The following is a 26,471-nucleotide window of genomic DNA, read 5'->3' on the forward strand; positions in this document are numbered from 1 at the left end:
CTGTCTCTCATTATCTGTTGCCAAAGCATGCTATTGGATTCAAGTTTCATTAATGAAAAAAATGTGTATTAAAATTGTTACATATATCTTTGGCTTCATGTTACTAAACCTACATGCTGCAGTGTGTAGAGCAAGGGAAGAATTAACTTACATTCTTAGTGGAAAACCGTATGATACCACCAGACATAGAGGTAACTGAAGACAGTTCCTTTAACTCATCAAGCTGCTGGCAGCCCACCATATGGTAGCGCAGTAATTGGCTCATTAGCTGATTCTGGGTCCATTCTATGATCTGTAATATAAACAAAATGCATCCAGATTGAGGAAGACAAATGTTAGGCATAACATCTGGAAAAATTTAACTTAAAAAAACTAAAGAAAACTTTAAACAATCTGTACAAATAAGGAATCCATAAAAACAGAAGCAGATAAAAATTTATATGAAGCGCTAAGTCTGGTCCAGTCGAGGGGGCTGGGGGACTTGATTAAAATAGGCACATTCAGTGCAGGGTTGGTGTTTCTTTAGTCTAGGTTCACACCTAAGCACTGTGAGGTGCGTTTTGCATTTTGCAGAAACGCACTACAATCCATTTAACATGATTTCCTATGGGACACGTTCACATCTCCATGTTTTCACCCAGTACATTTTTTGGAAAGGGTTTTGCGTTTTTAAACCAAAACATTGCATTGTTGGTTCAACAGACTTCAATGGAGACGCTGCAGAAATGCATGTAGTGTGTTTTTGACGTGTTTTTCATTTTAATCTGCCGAAAAATTGTCAAAAAACCCCATAAAAATGCAAAACTCTCCATGTCAAAAATGCATGTGCAAAAATGCAAAATGCACCGAAAAAAGTACTGCAGAAATTGATCAAACGCAAACTGCATAGCTGTGAATCCAGCCTTAAGGCCATGAAAGCGTGTGTTGTTATATCTGGCAACCTGCAATGCTCTTTATGGTTACAAGGCTTTACTTCAGCTGGATAGACCCAATACTACACAAGAGTGAGTGAGGTACAGTTGCAAGAAAAAGTATGTGAACCCCTTGGGATTACGTGGAGTTTTGCATGAATTGGGCATAAAATGTGCTCTGAACGTCATCTAAGTCACAACAATAGAAGAACACAGTCTGCTGAACATAATCCTACACAAACATTAGATGTTGCCATGGTTTAATTGCACATAACATGTAAACATTCACAGTGCAGGGAGGGAAAAGTATGTGAACCTTTGGACTTAATAACTGGTTGACCCTTTTTTGGCAGCAATAACCTCAACCAAACGTTTCCTGTAGTTGCAGATCAGACCTGCACAACGATCTGGAGTAATTTTGGACCACTCCTCTTCACAAAACTGTTTCAGTGTAGCAATATTCTTGGGATGTCTGGTGTGAATCGCTCTCTTAAGGTCATGCCACAGCATTTCAATCGAGTTGAGGTCAGGACTCTGACTGGCCCACTCCAGAAGGTGTATTCTGTGCTGTTGCAGCCATTGTTTTGTTGAATTACTTGTATTCTTTGGGTCATTGTCCTGTTGCATCACCCATCCTCTGCGGAGCTTCAGTTGGTGGACAGATGGTCGTACGTTTTCCTGCAAAATGTCTTGATAAACTCTGGAATTCATTTTCCCATCAATGACAACAATCCGTCCAGGCCCTGAGGCAGCAAAGCAGCCCCAAACCATGATGCTCCCTCCGCCATGTTTCACAGTGGGGATGAGGTTTTGATGTTGGTGTGCTGTGCCTTTTTTTCTCCACACATAGTGTTGTGTGTTCTTCCCAAACAACTCAATCTTGGTTTCATCTGTCCACAGTATATTATGCCAGTAGTGCTGTGGAACATCCAGGTGCTCTTTTGCAAACTTCAAACGTGCTGCAATATTCTTTTTGGACAGCAATGGCTTCCTCCGTGGTGTCCTCCCATGTACTCCATTCTTGTTTAATGTTTTCCTTATTGTAGATGTGTCAACAAAAATGTTAGCATGTGCCAGAGATTTCTGTAGGTCTTTAGCTGACACTTTGGGATTCTTCTTTACCTCATGCAGCATTCTGCGCTGTGCTCTTGCAGTCATTTTTACAGGACGACCACGCCTAGGGAGAGTAGCAACAGTGCTAAACTTTCTCCATTTGTAGACAGTCTGTCTTACCGTGGACACATGAACATCAAGGCTTTTGGAGATACTTTTGTAACCCTTTCCAGCTTCATGCAAGTCAACAATTCTTGATCGTAGGTCTTCTGAGAGCTCTTTTCTGTGAGACATGGTTCACATCAGACAGTGCTTCTTGAAGCCAGTAAACCCAAAACAGGTGTGTGTTTTTTAAGGGCAGGACAGCTGTCAGCAACACATCCAATATCATCACACTGATTGGAGTCAAGGTTGGCTCACTCCTGGCTCCAATTAGCTCTGGGAGAAGTCATTAAGCTAGGGCCTCACATACTTTTTCCTCCCTGCACTGTGAATGTTTACATGTTATGTGCATATAAACCATGACAACATCTAATGTTTGTGTAGTATTATGTTCAGCAGACTGTGTTCTTCTATTGTTGTGACTTAGATGACGTTCAGAGCACATTTTATGCCCAATTCATGCAAAACTCCACGTAATCCCAAGGGGTTCACATACTTTTTCTTGCAACTGTATATGCATAGATCTCAATGAGGTGGCTGTCTGTCCATTAGTTCATGCATGTGTAGTCCATAGAAGACTGTGTAGAAATAGCTTCCTTGCTAATGTGCAATACTCTGCCTAAACATCTCAGGGAAAGCCTGGTATATAAAGCTGGGGCACCGCGGCTCAGTACAGACAAGTTACAGACAAGTGCCAGCAGCCTCAGTGCAGACAACTTTTTGTTCCATCTTGGATTCTGTAAGAGAGGGTTATAACCCGTCAGTTTTTTTTTTTTTTTTGCCATTGGTTTCCTATTCAGAAGATTTCCTTTTACCTTCTGTCCCATAGCCAAAACATAGTGAGGGGGAAATCCCAAAGTGAAGGAATTTCTGGCTGTCACTAAGGTCACCAGAACTGGTGTCTCCATTGGAAGATTTCTCTTCTATTACTGTTCTGGTGGGAACCCAAAATGTGCAAATTTCTTTTATTTAACTTTCATTCAAATTGGTAACAGCAAACAGGACAAATAGAGAGGGTACATCTCAAACAGTAGCACAGACAGCAATAATAAAAACCTGGCAGGTGTTCTAATTCCTCTCCACTCTATCCAAAACATTATATAAATGAATATATATATATATTTTAGATATACTTTATGAGTAGCTCTCTTTTATTATGGTTTCATCTTGGGCTACATTTGCATTGGTGTTTAGCCGTGATGCAAATCCCAGCAGCAAGCCTATCATTGCACTGTACGGACTTGGTGGCCACAGCTATTCGCACACAGTTGTCAAACCCAGATACAGGAATCAGTAGATTCTTGCAGCCACGATTTACAGCACGACTAAATGCCCCTGTGAATGTAGGTCCAGTACACACAAGCAGAATATTGGCCAAAATCAGGCGGTACAATAGATACTGGCCAACATTTGGCTCGAGGGTACAAGTGCTTGTTTGACAGAAGCGGATCTCACAACCAGTCGAACAAGCAAGCTGAAAAACCAGCAACAGACTGGCATCCAATGGCTGCAAGTGCCGACCGGTGTGTTCTGGTGTGTGTGTGTGTGTGGGGGGGGGGTCAGTAAAATACAGCACAGTGGGGACATTTGAATAGTTGGTACAGAGACCTCCTCGCGAGCTGCCTGTTTTTTTTCCCTTCAACCAATTTGTAGCTTGAAGTTTGAAGCTCAAAAACGCTTGAGGAGAAAAAAAATCAATTATTCTCAGTAGGGATGGTTCACATCTCCACTCTAAATTGCCTGAAGCCAAACGCCCAAAGCTCAAATAAGTTCTCGAGCTTTTTTGTCACTTCAGGCAGATTTTTGCACTTTTTAGCGTTTTTAATTCCATAGAAATGAATTTGCACGTATGTGCTCGTTTTTGCATGATTTTCTGCTCAAATGAAAAAAATGGTTAAAAAATAGTAATATATGCATAAAGAAATGTAAAATAAATAAAATAATTACAGAAATTAAAATCATCATACATAAATAATAAAATACATTAATAATTTGTAATAATAAATACATAGTAATTAACCCCTAAACTTAACCCCCAACCCTAAAAAATATATATAAAAAATATTTTTGTTAATATTATTAATATTAATAATAGATTACATTTTTAAAGGGTTAGGGAGTTAATTATTATTACATATGATCAATTTGTTGTATATATAACTGCCTAACCCGAACAAAAAATAAAATTAATAAATAAATAATAAGACAATACATAAATATTAACCCCGCTCTACGAAAAAATAAAAAATAAAAATAAATATATATAAAGCATCTATTTAGTCTTTTCTCAGCAATGACCACACTGTACAATGCAGAGTTCTGCTAGTTCAAAGCGTAAGCTTATTTAGCTGTAATTTTTTTATGTCACCAAATACAATTATTACTAAACAGAAAGTATTACCGTGCTGCTGTTTTCAATAGCTTCGTTCAATGGGACGAATACTGTAAATAGCCCATATCCTGTCAAAACCTTAATATTGTACTTCTGTAATCAAAATAATATGCCATAGCATGGGTTACAAAATACTGTTCTTGTTCTTACAATGGCTTTATAGTAGTTATACCAAAAACAGAACTACTCACCTCATATAACTGATGAAAGCTGTATGCTTGTTTATTGTACCGTAGCACCTGCAAATTTTTAGCAACAACTTTTAATATTGATTATCAATATCATGCCAACTAAACTTTTAAAAAAATTAAACACATGGAACATACCTTAAAGTATAACTAAAGGCAAATCTTTGTTAGTTTTGTATAGCGTGAAGATGGATTAGAACACCTGTCAGATTTTATTGCTGTCTGTGCCCCCAGAAAGGAGATTCACCCTCTCTATTTGTCCTGTTTATCATTATTGTTAAAAGTGAAAGTAAGAAAATCCCATATTTTGGATTTTCCCCAGAAAAGTAATGGAGGGGAAATATTCCAATAGGGACATTAGTTCCGGTGACCTGGGGGTCCCCAAGAAATTCCCTTAACCACTAGCCCTCCAGAGGATTTAACCCCCCCCCCCTCCTGACCAGGCCATTTTTTGCGTTACGGCACTGCGTTATTTAACTAACAATTGTGCGGTCATGTAACGCTGAACCCAAATGAAATTTATGTCCTTTTTTTCCCATGCTGGTATTTGACTGCCTATGCGGTTTTTATTTTTTGTGCTATAAAAAAGAAAATTGCCAATTTTGAGGAAAAGAAAACAATATTTTTAACTTTTTCCTATTAAACATGCCTAGTGAAAAAATTTTAAAAAATCAAATTTCATTATAATTTCAGGCCAAAATGTATTCTGCTACATGTCTTTGCTAAAAAAAAAATGTAAATGTAAATGTATTGGTTTACGTGAAAGTTCTAGCATTTAAAAATGACGGTACATATACTATAATTATTTTTTTTATTTTTACTAGTAATGGCAGTGATCAGCGACTTATAGCGGGATTGCGGCAGGCATTCTGACACTGGGGGGAATTGACTTGGTGTTACTGACATCCCCAGTGACACCAATACAGTGATCCATAATAATAAAACGCACTGACACTGTACTAATGGAACTGGGCAAGAAAGGGCTAACATGTGGGGCGATCAAAGGGTTAACTGTTTGCCATTTATAACTGTGTGCTGTATTTGTGCTTCACTGTAAGCACACTGCTTTGCATGGCTGTGAAAAAAAGAACTGTTTTTTTACAAACCGTTCTCCCCCCCGTCGGAGATGCTCGGCATTCACCAGGCGCCAGACGAGTAATCACTGGTCAGGACCCAGTGATTGACATCCACGGCCGCGAACGGCGGTGCGGGTAAGACGCGTGCGTCCCCTACCCGAAGATGCAAAATCACGTGTATATATACACGTGATTTTGCGCACCCGTGCCACCCTGTAGCAGTACTTCTGCTATAGGGCGGATGAGAAGTGGTTAACTTGCAGGGTTTTTCCTCTCCCTTCCTGTTTATCTATGGAACAGGAAGTGAAGGTAAATCCCTGCAATAGGACACAGATGGTGAAAAAAAAAATCTGACAGGGGTTTTAACCCTCCCTCACGCTATCCAGAATTTAAAAAAAAACATTCTGCCTATATAGTTCTACTTTAAGTTGTAACTCCACCTTTGTTAAAAACTGACATATACAATTGCTACACAAGCCATTTTGTGTCAGAGCTGAACTTTAGGCAAATAAACATCAAAAACACAATTTAATGCACTTGTGTAGTCGTTTATAAATAAATAACTGCATATTACACAACAATACACTACAGCTGTAGGAGATATCAGAGTGGATGACTTATTGGTGTGCTGTTGCTCCTTTATACTACTGCTTTTGCTTCCAGGTAAAGGCATGTGAATCATAAAAATGGCTCAACTAATTCCAAATTGAAGTATCTTGCCATTTTTCTACAGTTTAGCTATAAATTATGTCAATATATTAGACTTTTTTTTCATTAAACAAGTTAAAAAGCAGAACCTGAGCAATATTTCCAGTGCAAGTTGTTCCATCCCCAATCAATCCTAGTCTGCAGAGGCAGATACGTTTTGCTGGTCCTACATGTAAACACATTGCATATGGGCTGCAACTTCCATTGTCCTAGAAAGAAAAGAGAAGTGGATGAGCATAACATTTGGAAGAGGCTCACCAGCTTTTGAACAAAAGAGTTGTTTGTTTTCTCTGTCCTGTATTGTTGACCTTTGTAAGAATTTGTAATGCAATATCTCAGTTTTGGAGAAATCGATTTGCAAATTTGGAAACGTAGCACATTGTATTCTACTGCATCTAAATTGTTTTTCTTCCCATATAGAAGTCAAAGTGAATGCAAAAGCAAGTCAGAAGCTGATCAAAGATGTGACAAGAATAGCAGGAATCTTAGCAGCTCAACTCTTAGCAACTCAAAACAATGTTAATATTGCTTTAAATGTGAACCATTTTCACTTGAAAGTATGCTGCGTACGATGTCCTGCCCATGCTCATCTTTTACATCAGTGTTTCTCAAACTTTTTTTAGTCAAGTCCAGGCCAGTTTACAGCTTTTCAGTGCTGTCACACTTTGAATGACAATTGTGCGGCCATGCAACACTGTACCCATATGACATTTTTATCATTTTTTTGAGACAGATAGAACTTTCTTTTGGTGGTATTCAATCACCTCTGTTTTTTTATTTTATTTTTTGCTAAACAAACCAAAAACAATTGAAAATTTTGAAAAAAAAAGTTTTTTCTTAGTTTCGATTATAAAATTTTGTAACAAAGTGATTTTTCTCCTTCACTGATGTGCGCTAATGAGGCTGCAGTGATGGGCATTGATATGCTGCACTGATGGGCACTGATAGGTGGCACTGATGAGGAGGCACTGGTAGGTGGCACTGAAGGGCACTGACAGGCATCACTGATGGGCACTGTGTAACGGACCCGGAACGCAGACCGCACTGAGTTTTTCAGTTAGATACGTTTTTGCTTACAGTTAACACCACACTCTGTTCTGGTGCAGGTTTGATGCAGTTTGTGATGTTCCAGCACAGTTTTGTGCGGAAAAAACGCAGCATGTTCTACTTTTTTCCTGCACCGGAAACTGCCTGGAACTGACCGCACTGGTGTGAACTAGGGCCATCGGAATACATGGAAAATACTCTGCATGCATTTTTGATGCAGAAAACAAACGCACTGGACTGCATATAGTGTGAACCAGGGGCGGACCGACAACTCATGGCGCCCCCAGGCAATAGGGGATCATGGGACCCCTGTGTCCTTGCCCAAACTCAAAAAAGCCTATGAAAAAGGTAGCAGGGGCATTTAGGTAAATATGCATCTGAGATGGCAGTGGGTGAGTTACTTTTGTTTGGGAGGGTTAAGCAGGTCAGAATGGATAACTGTATTTTATGTGAAATTATAGTCATTCATGGATGTTCCTTTTACTTATCTCTACAGTAACAGTCAAATTTATTTTCATTTTATTTTTTATTGCCAGTGGATTCCTTGCATTAAAATTTATTGGTTAGTGATCTTGACAGACTACCTCTGTCACTGAATTATCATTACATACGTATATATGTTCATCACTTAATTTCCTGGGCTGTTCTTACTCATTTAGTACTGTTATTCTTAGGATTACAGTGGGGCAAAAAAGTATTTAGTCAGCCACCAATTGTGCAAGTTCTCCCACTTAAAAAGATGCGTGAGACCTGTAATTGGCATCATAGGTAGACCTCAACTATGAGAGACAAAATGAGAAAAAAAATCCAGACAATCACTTTGGCTGATTTGGAAAGAATTTATTTGCAAATTATGGTGGAAAATAAGTATTTGGTCACCTACAAACAAGCAAGATTTCTGGCTCTCACAGACCTGTAACTTCTTCTTTAAGAGGCTCCTCTGTCCTGCACTCATTACCTGTATCAATGGCACCTGTTTGAACTTGTTATCAGTATAAAAGACACCTGTCCACAACCTCAAACAGTCACAGTCCAAACTCCACTATGGTGAAGACCAAAAAGCTGTCGAAGGACACCAGAAACAAAATTGTAGACCTGCACCAGGCTGGGAAGACTGAATCTGCAATAGGCAAGCAGCTTGGTGTGAACAAATCAACTGTGGGAGCAATAATTAGAAAATGGAAGACATATAAGACCACTGATAATCTCCCTCGATCTGGGGCTTCACGCAAGATCTCACCCCGTGGGGTCAAAATGATCGCAAGAACGGTGAGCAAAAATCCCAGGACCAATCGGGGGGACCTAGTGAAGTACCTGCAGAGAGCTGGGACCAACGTAACAAAGGCTACCATCAGTAACACACTACGCCGCCAGGGACTCAGATCCTGCAGTGCCAGACGTATCCCCCTGCTTAAGCCCGTACATGTCCAGGCCCATCTGAAGTTTGCTAGAGAGCATTTGGATGATCCAGAACAGGATTGGGAGAATGTCATATGGTCAGATGAAACCAAAATAGAACTGTTTGGTAGAAACAACTCGTCGTGTTTGGAGGAGAGCGAATGCTGAGTTGCATCCAAAGAACACCATACCTACTGTGAAGCATAGGGGTGGCAACATCATGCTTTGGGGCTGTTTCTCCGCATAGGGACCAGGACGACTGATCCATGTGCAGGACAGAATGAATGGGGCCATGTATCGTGAGATTTTGAGTGCAAACCTCCTTCCATCAGCAAGGACATTGAAGATGAAACGTGGCTGGGCCTTCCAACATGACAATGATCCCAAACATACCACCCGGGCAACGAAGGAGTGGCTTCGTAAGAAGTATTTCAAGGTCCTGGAGTGGCCTAGCCAGTCTCCATATCTGTGCATTTTTGCTGCGTTATACATTTATTGGCCCCCATTTTTATTTTTAATTTTAATTTCTTTAGTTATTCATATATCTCGGGTTTGGGTTTTGAACCACCGTTCTCCATTATTTATGACCTTATTTTAAGTATGGAGAGATTTTGCTCAATCCTTAATTGAGGTATTATCCACTGCTCCTCTGTTAATTCATGACGAGCATGTGGACTCTGTTTTTTTTGAGCTATGATAGCATGGCGCCTTGCTATCGCGCATGCGCCTTTCTTTCTGGCTTGTTTCTAAGTAATCATGATATTATCCATGGTTATAGTTATATTCTTCCTTTTTAATATTCAGTAGCATTTCTCCATTATGTATAATCATTTTGTATAGAGAATTTATGCTTGATTATGATTGATGTACCGTCTGCTATCCTTCTGATAATCTATGACGGACATGCAGACCTTTTTGAGCTATGACAAAATGGTGCCTGGCTATCGCGCATGCGCCTTTTGATCTATTTAGCTCTGACTTGCACGTCGCGGCACACACCGGTTCTTTTCTCTGAAGATGTGCTTGGCACGTAACGCGTAAGGAGGAGCCTGCGCATGCCTTGACGTCACGCCGTCGGAGCATTGTGGAGCTCCGGCGGCCACTACATCTGACAGGACGGTTAGTCCTTGTTTTTAATAGCTAGCTTTCATGTTTGCTAGCCGTGTGCTGTTTCACCTACTGCTATTTTATTGGATGCATCCTGTCTTATCCTAATAAACCAGTTTCAACTGTACTTCACTATGGGCATTTTTTCTTGATCCCTTGTGGGGAGCATCTCTTCCTAGATACCGTTGATGTGCAGTGGAGGAGTGGTGGCTTTCTCTGGTGGAGCTGTGATTCCTTCCTTGCTGTCTAGTGGATCTATTCTGCTCTGTTTTTATCTCCACCGTGTGGATCTTCTCTGATCAAGGGGATACATCTGTCCTTTCCATGCTGATGACTACGTCCTGAACTCCATCTTTGCCATATTGCATTTATTTTGCGTGCACCTCTGGTCAGTGTGCACTGTTACCTGAGGTCATCTTTATTGGGACTTTCATTAACGGGACTTTTTATGTTCTTATGTCACATTTATAATTTTAGCGCTGCACTTTATATTGTATATTCATGTGAGGATTTTTTGGTTGTCCTGTGTGTTTCAGCTGCTTGTCCATCTAAAGCGCTCACTTTTTTGCTCTTTGTTTCAGTCTCCAGATCTCAACCCCATAGAAAACCTTTGGAGGGAGTTGAAAGTCCGTGTTGCCCAGTGACAGCCCTAAAACATCACTGCTCTAGAGGAGATCTGCATGGAGGAATGGGCCAACATACCAGCAACAGTGTGTGCCAACCTTGTGAAGACTTACAGGAAATGTTTGACCTCTGTCATTGCCAACAAAGGATATATAACAAAGTATTGAGATGAACTTTTGATATTGACCAGATACTTATTTTCCACCATAATTTGCAAATAAATTCTTTCCAAATCAGCCAATGTGATTGTCTAGATTTTTTTTCTCATTTTGTCTCTCATAGTTGAGGTCTACCTATGATGCCAATTACAGGCCTCTCTCATCTTTTTAAGTGGGAGAACTTGCACAATTGGTGGCTGACTAAATACTTTTTTGCCCCACTGTATTTTTTGTACATTCTTACTTTGAACAGAAGGAATGACTCCGTTTCATGCCAAAACTGCCAATAAACTTAATTGTCAAAGGATACATTCACTTTTAAAATAAATACACTTTTTTTTTTACAAGTTAAAAAAGAGTGCATTTCACTTTTTTTTACTTTTTCTTTTTTTAGGAGCCTGGAAAACATAGCCATGCAGGGCTCCTGCAGACTGTCAGTGTAATTTGTCTGCTCGTACCTCCTACAGGCCGGCAGTTTTACACTGACAGTAAGAATCAAAGATATACTACAACACTCAACAGCACCATGGTAGTTCATTGAGATCTACAAGCTGACAGCCGCAAAGGCTGTCAGTACTTGTAGTTTCCCATTCACAGAACTCTGTATGGCCGCATTTTTTAAAACCGTGATAGCTAGTGGGGGGAGAAGATTCCCAGATAGCTGTCACAACAGAGGATGGGTGGGGTGGGGCTGGTGATACATGTCATGTCACGTTACACCCTGAACATGGGTGTCAAATGTTATGAAAGATGAATATATCCTTTACAGAAAGTATAGTTATACTTCAATGAAAGTAGAGAGATTCAACCATTGTGTTACAACATAAAAAATATAACATTTTATCAGTTCCTATAGACGTCTGCTGGGTACTATTGCACCTGTTTTTTTATATAACCCCCATCATATGGCTTAAAGTAGTTTTAGAAGGTTCATAGTTTTTTACCTTAATGACTTCTATGCATTAAGTTAAAAAACCTTCAGGGTTCAGCTCTCCCCTCCCAACCCTCCCTTATAATTACCTGAGCCCCATCTTGATCCATCGATGTGCATGAGAGCTCGATTGGGTCTCTCTCTCCATTTTGGCTCACACAGCAGCAGGAGCTTTGGCAGTGTCAATCACAGCCAGTGAGCCAATGAGGAGAGAGGCGGGGGTGTGTGTGAATGGACACACAAAATGCGGCTTGGTAATGAGCCTGCTTTGGTGCCCCCATAACAAGAGGCTTGTATGGCCAAAAATCTGTGGCTATACTTCTCTTTTAACATAACATATGCCGAAAACCAAGAACTAGTAGCAGAAGAACTGTCAATATAATCAATACACTACTAGGGGCCTGTACTGTGTATAGAAGTTGTCAGGAAAGAGGAGGCAGCAAAGAAGAGTAGTAGTGGCAATAGTAATTACCTTCTATACAATAACATAATTGTTAGTGCTCCTAGTAATAATTACTTGATAACCTTTATATAAATTTCTTTAAGCTCTATTTTTAAGAATATAAAAAATAGCTGTCCTTTCACGTTTTAGATAAGGGGACACAGATTTTTCACTGCCGCAGGATGACTGCATTAGACATGCAGGGTTCATTTCAGATTGTAGCCAAAGTACTGATTGTAGCAGAAGTAACTGAGTTATAGCAGAAGTACTGAAGTCAATACATTTACACTGATAAGAAAATTTAACAAATGCTCCTTCCTGAACAGGGAAAACAAAGGAGAGACAGTATGTGAATAACGATAATCCTGATGACTCCTCTTGTACATTTGACATCGGCTCCTCTAGACCGAAGACTTCACAGGGAGTCAGCCTTTCCAAACCTTAATGATACAGAACCAGTCTCTTAAATGTAAACCTTTTAAACCCACCTCTAATCACTTATTCCATGAAAAAAAGCATGTACAAGAAAAATGTATTTTGTCCGTGGTGTTGGCTCCGATCTAGACCACACTCCCCTTCTTTTTTTTCTTTTCTCTCCTACGGACTCTCTCTCCTCCACCCATCTTTACTTTACCTCTTAATCTATATTCATTTCCAAGCATGTCATTTTGGAATATTGACCTTTCTCCTGTATTATGTCTGCTTATTTTCATACCGTCTTTAAACTTCATTTACGTTCTTTTTCCAATTATATTGGTTGGATAAAGCTAATACTTATGTTATGGAAGGTTTAATCACACTTATTGTTACGCATTTTCTATGCAGGCTGTTTGACATCTTTGGGTATTTTTGGACTATATACTTTTCTTATCTATGCAATGTTTATTGCTGTTAATTCTTCTCTGAAAAAAATATTAAAAATTCAACCTCAACCTTGATACAGAACCAGATCTATGTTATCCTTACGTGAACACTGATTTTTCTGCTTAATTTGCCTCAAAAACCTCCCTAATCTAGCACCCTCTCACCTCAGACCCAAAAGGTAGAGTAGGAGGAGTAAAAGATAAAAGCAGAATAAAGCTATATAAAACAGTAATAGAAAACCTCATTGCAAATGTTGATTTCTTGGCATGTCTGTGTTCCATTTCCTTTGTACCCTGGAAGACAGTTGCAAGCAACCTGCAAGAAGAGCAAGAGTTTCATTGATCAATAGAGAAAAGCTGCCATATCTGTATTGTAATGTTATATCCTATCATACTTTACACATGGGCCTTTAATATACAGTTGTGTCCAAAATTATTCAACCCCCACTGAAATTGAGTGTTTTGGCCAGTTTGACATTGCTTTTGATCATTCAGTCATCTTGCTTACATTTACATTAAAGAGGCACTTGTAGGTCAGACAAATATAACATAACAGTTATAATGAAATAACCACAAATGTCTTTTCTGTGCTCACAGCATTATCAGTTTTATTCAACCCCCAAGTGACATTCAATCTTAGTACTTAGTACAGCATCCTTTTACAGTTATAACAGCTTTTAAACGTGAAGCATAGCTTGACACAAGTGTCTTGCAGCGATCTACGGGTATCTTCGCCCATTCTTCATGGGCAAAGGCCTCCAGTTCAGTCACATTCTTAGGCTTGCGCACTGCAACTGCTTTCTTTAAGTCCCACCAGAGGTTCTCAATCGGATTTAAGTCTGGTGACTGCGATGGCCACTCCAAAATGTTCCAGCCTTTCCTCTGCAACCATGCTCTAGTGGACTTGGAGGTATGCTTGGGATCATTGTCCTGTTGAAAGGTCCAACGTCTCCCAAGCCTCAGGTGTGTGACGGACTGCATCACGTTTCCATCCAATATCTCCTGGTACTGAAGAGAATTCATGGTACCTTGCACACGCTGAAGCTTCCCTGTACCTGCAGAAGCAAAACAGCCCCAAAGCATGATTGACCCTCCACCATGCTTCACAGTAGGCAAGGTGTTCTTTTCATCATAGGCCTTGTTCTTCCTCCTCCAAACATAGCGTTGATCCATGGGCCCAAACAGTTCTAATTTTGTTTCATCAGTCCACAGAACACTATCCCACAACTTTTGTGGTTTGTCCACATGGCTTTTGGCATACTGCAGTCGACTCTTCTTATTCTTTGGAGACAGCAAGGGGGTACGCCTGGGAGTTCTGGCACGGAGGCCTTCATTACGCAGTGTGCGTCTTATTGTCTGGGCTGAAACTTCTGTACCCACATCTGACAAATCTTTTCTCAGTTCCTCAGCAGTCACACGGGGACTTCTCTCCACTCTACGCTTCAGGTAGCGCACAGCAGTCGAAGTCAGCATCTTCTTTCTGCCACGACCAGGTAGCGTTTCAACAGTGCCCTTTGCCTTGAATTTGCGAATGATGCTTCCTAAGGTGTCTCTTGGTATGTTTAACATCTTTGCAATCTTCTTATAGCCATTGCCCTTCCTGTGAAGAGAAATCACCTCTTCTCTTGTCTTCCTGGACCATTCTCTTGCCTTCACCATGTTTGTAACCACACCAGTAAATGTCTAGAAGGAGCTGAGTATCACAGTCATTTTAAAGCTGCCTAATTGGTGCTTATTATGCTTGATTGCTGCTCGGTGACATCCACAGGTGTTTTCAATACCTGATGGAAAGCACCTGTATGAACCTCTGTTCTTCAGAGTGGTAGTCTTTAAGGGGTTGAATAATTGTGGCAATGAAGAAACCACATAAGAACCATTTACTACTGTATTACATAAACAATTGATGTCATTTTAGTTGCATTTGGGTAGTTACAACGTCCTTGTAGGATTTGATTCTGAATACAATTCCAAATGTACACTATAGTCCCTAAACCCCTTTACAGCATTGGGGGTTGAATAATTTTGGACACAACTGTATACTGGGCAGCTGGCCATACATTGAACCATCTCCATATTTGAGTTACAAGTTATAGAAGACAATGCCAGGCCTGATATCACTTTTATTCTACAACCTTCATATCTGCTGGGCTCAGAGGTATGCAAAGTGTCATCCAAATTTCAGCCTTAAACTGACATTAAACAATAGCCTTTTTCTCCAAAATAATTCATACACATCCACTACTTAATGGGCCTGTAAATTCTTATTGTGTTTTAAACCCCCTTTCAGCCTCCTTATAATGACCTTCATGAACTCACGAACCTCTTCTTTTCCCTCTGACTTATGTCTCTTTGAAATGAATAATATACGTTAGTTGAAGTACTGCTCTATGCACATTACAAATCCCACAGTCTATAATCTTTAGTCCATTTCTGGAGCAAGCAAGAGAGGGTGGGTACTTTTCTACATACAGTGGAGCCATGGAGAACAAATGTAGCCACCTTCCAACAGGCAGCTGGATCATAGCAGCCCCAACAAAATGGAGTGGTTCTGAGAGCAATAGAAGGTACCTAAATAGATTTGTTTTTAAACCAGAATTTAGTGTCACTTTTACAGTTGCTTACATGAGCAAATCTGTTAATTTGGAATGCATAATAAATCCAATAGCTCCATGTTGAAGTCATAGGGCTAGTTTTCCATACAAGACGTTTTCTATAGATTTCAACATTAAAACATTATAACGTCCACTTTTGTGCTGAAAGCTGGTACTGTCTTGGAGTGCTTACATTGGTCACCTTTTTCAAATAATTGCAGAAGTCTCACTACACGAAATGGTAATCTACCCCCACCAATGCAGCATACTTCAAAAAGTGCAACCTAGGCTACTAAACAGCCCTGTTGCTATCAAATTTTAACTTTCATCAAAAGCCAACATCTAAAGTTCTGGTTTTCATCTCTAACCATTTCCTCCGGCTGCTGATGCCTGCAGAGAGCAGTGGAAGGAAGGGCAAAGGCATCTTTATCATAGGGCTCCAATTCACAGCTTGGCTTCACTTTCACTATATTGTGGTAGAGGTACGATGACACCATTGAATGAAGGAATAACTGAGTTTTGGAGAACAGAAAGGAGCAGTGGCAAAGAAAAGAGTTGCTTAGATATATTTAGTTTTGTATTTACTATAACTCACTTTGTTTGGTCCAGTTTTTGTACATTCTGCTTTTGTATGACAACCACCATTATTTTCCAGACATGCATCAATCTCTGCTCAAAAAAAAAAAATATTTATAGAAGGATACAAAATGAAACTTAGTTTATGATTGTGTAATGATTCCTCAGTAACAAACACGATGGGGTTGATTTACTAAAACTGGAGAGTGCAAAATCTAGTGCAGCTGTGCATAGAAACCAATCAGCTTCTAGATTTTATCTCTGGATCACACTGAATGCGGCTTTGAAACCGTGCTACTTCACTTGAAGTAGTGCGATTTCAAAGCCGCTGGTCAGTGTAATTTCATGTGCTGCTTGCCTGACATCTGCGCAACTTCATGCACAGATCTCTATGCAAGTCGCACATAAAATCGCCAAAATGTACCCATCTTTACTAAACAGAATGGATGGAAGAATCTCCTCTGCTAGCTATTGTATTCTAACAGTTGGCATCTGTGGTTATTAGAATACTTAAACTAGTGCCTGCATCAGGAATCATACGAAAATCACTCTGTCAGTGATTAGCTTCAGTACAATCTGAAACACAGAAAAGAGCCACACTCTATGATGGACAATTAAAAGTGATAAAAAAGAACTGGATCAATCAGGACAACCATTATGATGTTAGTAAACACACAGTCATGTTCAACCTTGCAGCAGTACAGCATGCCTGGAAGCATGAATGTAGTAGGAAGTTAAGAATAGGAAACGCATTTTTATAGACATAGACTATTACTGGTGATGTTCCACTATAGTCAAGTAAGTATTTGAAACAAAAGTGTCTGCATTACCCACATCTGATTGATGTATATGTCTCTTAGATTGTAAGCTCCAAGGAGCAGGGCTCTCCTAACCCTCTTGTATTGAGCTGTATTGTTGCTGTATTGTCTCCCTTTATTTTGTAAAGTGCTGAGCAAACTGTTGGTGCTATGTAAATCCTGTATAATAATAATGATATGTCTAACCTGGCCTCATAAATGACAGCAGGTACAAAAATGATTGTAACAAGAAACAGAGGGAATTTCTTTTCAGGCATATATATGCCCGTTAAGATGTGTGCTTACACTACAGCCTACTAGTTTTAGAATATACCTGAGTGTAAAAGCTTGCCTGCCTTATCTGGGTCCCTCTGTTTCTGAGATCTTGATGATCTCTTTCCTACATGTGCCTACAACTTGATGGGTTTCCAGGTGTCAGCAAGCTCTCGTACAGAGACTGATATACTGACATAATGCAAGACTTGCAGGGAAAAACAACTTCTGTATTTCAATATGGTCTACGACTGGCAAATCAATGATAAAGGAAGGCAATTTTGACATTTGTATATTGGATAAATCTCTATTTTAAACAACCATTAGAGACAATTATTCTCACCTAGACAGATAACTCCATCTCCACTGTAGCCATCAGTGCAAGTGCAGCGTGCTTGTCCTAATGGTGCCTTCATGCAATTCGCATACACTGAACAGCCACCATTGTTAGTAGCACAAGCATCGATCTCTGAAAATTATAAAATGATCGCAATGAGGAACCATAATTGTAAAACTTCTGTAACTATTGCATTATTTAGACAGCACTCTATTGTATGAACAGATACTCTTGATCTTAAACTCTGAACTTCTCTCTTCCTTGACCAAATGAAGTAGGCACCCCACCCGGCTGACACTCTAAACCACTGTTTGGGGACAAATTATGTCATCAAGCCATCTACACTCTATCCAGACAGATAGTGTACAGCACCCAATGGACCAGGTGACTGAAAGCATTAACTCATTGCCTCTATTTTCCTTCAGTGATTTTTTCTTAATTAAGTCCTCTACTCTTGGATCAATGCTCTCATAAGCCCACCTAGCCCCTCAGAGCAGGTTATGGCTAAGGAAAGCGTTGTTCCTTCTTCACTATTTTTGCTTCCCTCAACTTTTAACGTTAACTATCCAAATGACAGAAACACACAAAAAAAAAGAAAAACAAAAAATAAAATCCTTTAAAAAAATTAAACAAATGCTGCCACCAAATCTAAGGAATGGTAAACTGCAATACGCTGTACTGTATATTACATTTTTGTTTTTGTGTTTCGATATGCTTTAACACCAGCTCTTTTTTCAGCCATGTGCTGCCAAGTTTAAAATCTCATCGGACTCAAATGAAAAGAACTTTAAACCAATGGCTTCCAAACTGCAGCCAGATGTGGCCCTTTGCTTGCCTCTATTTGGCCCTTGGGGTACTATTCTACTCACAGCTGACAAAAATGAAGGGGCACCATTCCTCCTAATGACACCACTGGTGGGACACTATTCTGCCCTCAGACACCAATGGTGAGGTGGCTATTCATCCCACTGATATCAACAATGGGGCATTAGTCCTTCCACTGATACCAACAATGGGGTACTATTACTCCCACTAAAACCAATGATGGAGCATTGTTTACTCCCACTGGCCACAGTCCAGCCCCCTTAAAGTCGGAAGGGCAGTAAATTCGCCCTTTGTTTATAAAGTTTGGAGACCCCTACTTTAAACTGACAGAATGACTGAAAGTCAAAGTCCTACTGTGCCTGCACTTGTTTTCTTGCTTTGGTTTACAAAGCTAAGTACTACAAACAAAAAAAGAGCTGCATAAATGAGCACATAGCAAATACTGCTGCATTCAGAACCATTTACTATTTGGATCTGAATGCAGTATAATGTGTGTCCATATGTATGTTGTGAAGGGGCAGCTGCCAGGACTGCACTGCCCTGCTGCTGCCCACTCACATGCAGGGGAAATGTAAAGATTGAGTGAGGGCTCAGTTTTAACAAAGATGTAGCAAGATAAGATACATTCTTAAGAATCTGTAAATAATTTGATATGATAGCAACACATCATGAGATTAATTGAATTGTAGTCCCAACTACACTAACATAAGGGACACACACCCTTCCCATACCTGTACAATGTGTGCCATTTCCTGTATATCCAGCAAGGCAGGAGCATTTTCCAGTGGTGTTTGTAGGTCCTGGAATACAACTGAAAAAAATGAAACTGAAAGGAGAATCTGTCCATCTTAAGGTAATCAAAAGCAAAAGCTGGTGAGAACAAAATTATTTATCTAAAAGTACACCCAAAGGTTGTCAATAATGGCCTGCTTTTGGAAATGTTAGTTGCTTGACTGTAATGCTTAGGCTGACGTTATCACATCTACACTCTAAGCCACTTGCCTACAACAGGCATACAGCAAACGAAGTTAAAATTCTTGCTTTGCGAGCTTGTTCCAGTGATTCATAAAAAAATTAGTTCTACAGTCTAAACTTTTTTACCCTAATGCAGTGGTCTCCAAACTGCAGCCTGGGGCCAGATGTGGGCCTTTGCTTGCCTTTATCTGGCCCTTGCGGCACGATTTCATTCATAGATACAAACAATGGGGCATAATTCCTTCTACTGACATCAATGATAGGGCAGAATTCCTCCCAATCACACAAATGATGGGGTACAATTCCTTCCAATGACGCCAACAATGGAGGCCACTAAAACCATCGATGGGGCACAATTCCTCTCACTGCACCAAACATGGGGCATTGTTTTTTTCCCCACTGATAGGACCTTTTCTGCTTCCAATTGGTACAGTTTGTCGCCTTAAAGTCTGAGGGACAGTAAACTGGCCCTTTGTTTTGAAAGTTTGGAGACTCCCTGCCCTAATGCATTTTCTGCTTTAAGGTTAAAAAAAGCACACCACTACCTATCCTACCCCCATCTGTCCCTTTACATGCACAGGTGCCTCCTTAGCATCCAGCTTGCTACATGAGGCACCTGAAAGAGGGAGGAGCAGACAGTGTCAGCAGGGAAAGAAGTAGGCAACCTTTCTGTGCAATATAATTGCACAGAGCAGGTAAGTATAACGTATTTTTTTTCCTTTCACTTTAAATCAGCATCACAGCCAGGCAACTAGCATTTTCAGAAAAATTCAGCAATGGCAGTCCTTAGTTTTCTCTTGGCACATTTTTCCTCTAGGCTTTGAGATTGTAAAACACAATCATTTCTGGAAATTGCATGTAAATTAAGTATACTGCACTTTGGTTATAACAGATCTCTTAAAGAAAACTCCCTATACCCTTTCTATATACAATATCAGCCAATGAGATTATTTTCTAGTCTGCACTAGAGAAAAGGAAGTTTAGGATTGCCTCCTAATTTTTTCTATAGACTAGTGTGTAAGACTTTTAAGTAACCAGGATTTTAGCTTAGATTTGTAACTAAAATACTGAGAGCATCCACAATGTTTTAAGCATTTTAAACAAACAGCTGTTTAGGTCATGCTTTTGGCCAATAAGTTTCATTTTTGGAACACCTAGCATACAAAATGTTTACTTTCCCAATACACATCTCAGTACTTTCCTGTAAATTGTTCAGTGGTGGACGTAGTGACTGGTGAGCAAGGAACAATTTAGTCAAAATTGTGATGAGTTTTCCTTTTTCCTGTATGTTCTGATATTTTCCTTGACATACATATTACTACGTATAATCACTACATAGTGAATACCGTGTAAAGATGTGCACGACGGAAAAATGTATTTAGTTTTGGCTTCATTAAGTTAATAATTATGTTTCGTCATATTCGTTATGTTAGAATGATTTGTTTTCAGAATTTGTTTCATACATCGGGATTTTTTTGGTATATTCATTATTTTCTATTCTATTCTTTCTCTTTTCTGTTCTATTTTATTCTATTCTATTCTTTTATTTTCTATTCTATTATAGTCTTTTTATTCTATTATATTCTTTTCAATTCTATTCTTTTATTTTCTATTCTATTCCATTTTATTTTATTCTATTGTATAAAACACCCTAAGTAGGAATCATCATCCTATTTCAATTTTATACCATACTGTTTTTATTGCAATATATTTCTTTTTCAAACATGAATTAATTTTTTAATTCAAATTCATTTTCAAATTAATTTTTTAATTCAAATTTGGATAATTTCACTATAATTTAATTTGGATTCGCTGAAATTCATTACGATTGTGATTCAGCAATTTGGATACATCCGAAACTCCAAATAACAAAAAATGTTACATTTTGATACGTAACCAAACAAATTATTAATGTCTAATACGGTGACATAGTTTTCTTTTACTCCTGGTGAATTACTGTATGTTGTCCTTTTTCACATATATTGAAGGGAAGATTCTTTAAACATTAAGCTATGACAGTCTCAATACAGTTATGAGCTACAAGCAATTCATATTAATATACATACATATACACACACACACTTCTTTATATTCCTTATGACAATATCAGCTGTCTAGCTATAGTAGAAAATAAATGCAAGCATCTGGTTGATGCTGGTAAAATCCTTTCCAAGATAGTATACATGAAGCACGCAGGGAGGTCACTATCTTTATTAGATCTAAAATATTATTTTTTAGCAAAAGGTGTCACTTACTTGGCATTGAAGCTGCAGGTGCCATTGCATAAATCGGTATTAATGTCTACAAAATAAAACGTGGCACTTTAAAATGAATTACATTCATAACCAATAGTGCAGTTGGGTCACAGGGGATGAAATTACTAAAAGAATGATAGTAATAAGACAACTATGGGAAGTTTAAAAGCGCAAAAAGGTTGCTGAAATCATTGTAGGTGTCATAATTAGGATACATTGTGAAGGAATGGACAATAACACAAAACATTTAGGTCCCATTCACAACTGTGTGTTGTAGATTAAAAAAGCCCTGCATCTTTGATGCTCTTTCATCAAAATGAGCATTCTATAGAGTTCAATGGTAATTCACCTAAAATGCAAGTAAAACGCACCTAAAATGCAACATACCAAAAAAGCGCACCGCACAGATGTAGACTAACCCTAAAAATCTTTGCAAAAATGTTGTGCACCAAAAGAAACACTCATTGGTTCGTTGTACCTGATGTGCCCTCTGCGCTGCTGTAAAACTGGTAAATAAAGATGAGTAGAACTGGATGGTGGTGAAGAAGAATGCCTGCATTTAGGGGAAACCTAATACTAAGGAATGGAAAAGGAAAAACATACTTTGCTAGATCTTCTAGTGAAGAAGTGCACATATGGTTACTCATAGCTAAGTACGGTGTATATATATAGTGTTTAATTAGGATACAGAGATTATGAGATTTTCCTAGTCTCATTTTCAAGAAAGTAACAGCATTTAGATGTTTCCTCTGTGTGAAAGTTATTTGGACATTAAATGTACTGGCCTTTGTCCAGTGATCACAACATTTACATTCACCTAACTGTGATACACTTGATCAATAATGACAAGAACTTTAGTTTGAAAAAAAGAAAAAGGCATAATATAATTTGATAGTGTGTGACATAAATGTAAAGAATTGAGTAGCTGAGATGTGATCTGTAGAAATATGACTGTAGACTTAGCTCATTCCATGTTAATATAAGATGTGTTCAGAATTAAGTCAGAGACATATGGTCACCAATTAGCATCTGAAAGGGACAGAGCTTCCTCTAGACTGGAGGTGACACCTAGATGTCAATAAGACTTGTCACCTACTTCTAGACATTTCGACTTCAGAGGCAGTCGGAGACCAAGAGAGGGCTCCGATCTGTGTAGGAGCTCTACAGTATATCAGCAGATCAAAGGAATATATTTCATCTCTCATAAAAGCTAAAATATTAGTTGCAGAGAGATGGAAATACTTCCTTCTGATTGGACACACTGTAGGCTACACCTGCATGTAAAACTGTATTTGTAGCCTATATAGAATCCCAGCGAAATACAGAAAATGGTTATATGGTGCCTGATTGCGACAGCTGAACAGTGATTGGTACTGTCGCGATCGGACTGATGCGCTGGTGTCGGAAATTTAATCCCTGACTTGGTGATTCAAACCGTTCCTGGTCCAATTGACTTTGGGCGTTTCAGTACCCAGAACGTTCTGTGGGCTGGTACAGGAACACCCCCCAGAGTCCATTGGCCAAGGGCTAATGTCCATCCTACGTCCATATTCCCATAAATTGAGGGGATGAGATATGGACGGTGTGATTTGTATGGAGCCAGTTCTATCGACTGGCAGATCGTGGACTTTCCCTGAGTTGCTCCAGTTGCAGAATAACTCTTGGTAAAAGTTTTATTTCTGTTTTATTCCCTTTTATTTTATAGTCAATAGCCAATTGTGTGTCTTTTTGTATTTTCTGTAACTTTTTATACTTTGTACATATTTTATGCACTGCCCACTTTCGGAATATTAAATCATAAAATTAATAAGTGACTTCTGGGTACTTAAGCGCGGGCTCATATCTTGTATTGTATTGCAGTGTCTTTATATGCTCGGTCAAGTTCATTGCCAATCTGTATGCAATTGCACTGCATGTTGGCAGATTGCATGCAGATTGTAAAGGTAAATAGATCTTCCAGACGGAGATCTGTGTGTGTGTGGTGGCCCAGCAGACCAGTCTGCGGATAAAACTGTTGGGTGGTGGCAAGCTACCGTTTGTGGTGTGTCTGGTGTGAGGGTGTGTGGACAGTGGAAGAGTGATTAACACCAGGGTTCTAGCTTGTAGGATAGCTGGAGGAATCCTAGAAGGCTATGTTGATTGCTAGGCTGCTCCTGAACCCTTAATGTGCACCAGATTGTATATAAGATTCGTATCTGCCTGTGTGTGGTTGGCCAGCTGGATTGGAGTGGAGTCTCCCTCTATTGGTGGTCAGAGGTAGTGCGGGCTGTAAAAGTATATCACGGCTGGTCTTATATATATTCAGATTAAGTCCCCCCTATTCCCTTTTACCCCAAGTCACGGCCGAACGTGTGCGCCTCGGTTAGCTAGTCGCTGTGGGCGTGTGCATGTGGGTTGGATCCGTGAGAAGTGTAAGGTAGTTTATATATTATTTAAATAATATGCATCAAACATGTCTAACCTTCATATAGTGTGTGTGTCTAAATATATATATATATATATATATATATATATATATATACAGTTGCAAGAAAAAGTATGTGAACCCCTTGGGATTACGTGGAGTTTTGCATGAATTGGGCATAAAATGTGCTCTGAACGTCGTCTAAGTCACAACAATAGAAGAACACAGTCTGCTGAACATAATACTACACAAACATTAGATGTTGCCATGGTTTAATTGCACATAACATGTAAACATTCACAGTGCAGGGAGGAAAAAGTATGTGAGGCCCTAGCTTAATGACTTCTCCCAGAGCTAATTGGAGCCAGAAGTGAGCCAACCTTGACTCCAATCAGTGTGATGATATTGGATGTGTTGCTGACAGCTGTCCTGCCCTTACAAAACACACACCTGTTTTGGGTTTACTGGTTTCAAGAAGCACTGTCTGATGTGAACCATGCCTCGCAGAAAAGAGCTCTCAGAAGACCTACGATCAAGAATTGTTGACTTGCATGAAGCTGGAAAGAGTTACAAAAGTATCTCCAAAAGCCTTGATGTTCATGTATCCACGGTAAGACAGACTGTCTACAAATGGAGAAAGTTTAGCACTGTTGCTACTCTCCCTAGGCGTGGTCGTCCTGTAAAAATGACTGCAAGAGCACAGCGCAGAATGCTGCATGAGGTAAAGAAGAATCCCAGAGTGTCAGCTAAAGACCTACAGAAATCTCTGGCACATGCTAACATTTTTGTTGACACATCTACAATAAGGAAAACATTAAACAAGAATGGAGTACATGGGAGGACACCACAGAGGAAGCCATTGCTGTCCAAAAAGAAGATTGCAGCACGTTTGAAGTTTGCAGAAGAGCACCTGGATGTTCCATAGCACTACTGGCAAAATATACTGTGGACAGATGAAACCAAGACTGAGTTGTTTGGGAAGAACACACAACACTATGTGTGGAGAAAAAAAGGCACAGCACACCAACATCAAAACCTCATCCCCACTGTAAAACATGGCGGAGGGAGCATCATGGTTTGGGGCTGCTTTGCTGCCTCAGGGCCTGGACGGATTGTTGTCATTGATGGGAAAATGAATTCCAGAGTTTATCAAGACATTTTGCAGGAAAACGTACCACCATCTGTCCGCCAACTGAATCTCCGCAGAATATGGGTGATGCAACAGGACAATGACCCAAAGCATACAAGTAATTCAACAAAACAATGGCTGCAACAGCACAGAATACACCTTCTGGAGTGGCCCAGTCAGAGTCCTGACCTCAACCCGATTGAAATGCTGTGGCATGACCTTAACAGAGCGATTCACGCCAGACATCCCAAGAATATTGCTACACTGAAACAGTTTTGTGAAGAGGAGTGGTCCAAAATTACTCCAGATCATTGTGCAGGTCTGATCTGCAACTACAGGAAGCGTTTGGTTGAGGTTATTGCTGCCAAAGGAGGGTCAACCAGTTATTAAATCCAAAGGTTCACATACTTTTTCCTCCCTGCACTGTGAATGTTTACATGTTATGTGCAATTAAACCATGGCAACATCTAATGTTTGTGTAGTATCATGTTCAGCAGACTGTGTTCTTCTATTGTTGTGACTTAGATGATGTTCAGAGCACATTTTATGCCCAATTCATGCAAAACTCCATGTAATCCCAAGGGGTTCACATACTTTTTCTTGCAACTGTATATATCACACAATTTTGATCAGTAACAACTTTTTCTTACTTAAAGTAGCTCTTACTTTAAATGTGCTGTTTTAAGTTTTTGAACCTGGAAGTTGCATGCATCCTTAGCATTTTGATTTTACCTATAAATGGGTTATATATTATAAATTGTGTACTCATCCTGCATACTATTACTTGACTATTTAACAGTAGACCGAATAGCACACATGTATGAGTAAGTACCTATGTCACAGATTGAACCAATCCAGCCTTTATCACACTGGCACGATCCATCCCCATGAAGTCCATCATTACATTTTCCATGTACGCAATCACAGTCTGAAAAAAAAGTAATATATAAATGATGGAAATTAGAAATAAAAATCTGCAAGATGTGCAAAGTATTTAACAATTTTATTATGTCTCCAGGCACTGTGGAAGTTAATATAGGCTAAATTATGTTCACCTTGTTCTTAAAGTGTTACTAAACCCCAGACCCTGCTTTCAATATATCTGGTCTCCCACAGTACACAGAACATGGAAGTGCAATTATTTTAGTAAATATAAACTGCTGATAAGAATACCTTTTCTTATCAGCAGTTAGAGCAGTCATGTGACTTCTATCAGTGCCAGCAGAGCACAGGTTAAAGCTTGTGGGAG

The 26,471-nt window shown here is 39.4% G+C and overlaps 1 protein-coding gene across 1 annotated transcript in view; it reads right to left on the bottom strand.

Annotated features, from left to right (window-relative positions):
- The window catches only part of STAB1 (stabilin 1), a 317,318-nt gene that overhangs the window by 139,338 nt on the left and 151,509 nt on the right, over positions 1 to 26,471 (bottom strand). Inside the window, exons 39-48 of the mRNA XM_089681924.1 lie at positions 26,055 to 26,150; positions 21,690 to 21,735; positions 19,191 to 19,270; positions 17,641 to 17,766; positions 16,247 to 16,320; positions 13,302 to 13,376; positions 6,580 to 6,699; positions 4,710 to 4,757; positions 4,528 to 4,611; positions 152 to 292 (exon numbers count right to left, since the gene is read on the bottom strand). Of these exons, the coding sequence (XP_089538050.1) occupies positions 152 to 292; positions 4,528 to 4,611; positions 4,710 to 4,757; positions 6,580 to 6,699; positions 13,302 to 13,376; positions 16,247 to 16,320; positions 17,641 to 17,766; positions 19,191 to 19,270; positions 21,690 to 21,735; positions 26,055 to 26,150 (890 nt within the window). The remainder of the gene's footprint in view (positions 1 to 151; positions 293 to 4,527; positions 4,612 to 4,709; positions 4,758 to 6,579; positions 6,700 to 13,301; positions 13,377 to 16,246; positions 16,321 to 17,640; positions 17,767 to 19,190; positions 19,271 to 21,689; positions 21,736 to 26,054; positions 26,151 to 26,471) is intronic.

Source organism: Staurois parvus, unplaced genomic scaffold (assembly GCF_062004578.1).
Source record: "Staurois parvus isolate SC_StPar_1 unplaced genomic scaffold, SC_StPar_1.0 ptg000282l, whole genome shotgun sequence".
NCBI classification, from domain to species: domain Eukaryota; kingdom Metazoa; phylum Chordata; class Amphibia; order Anura; family Ranidae; genus Staurois; species Staurois parvus.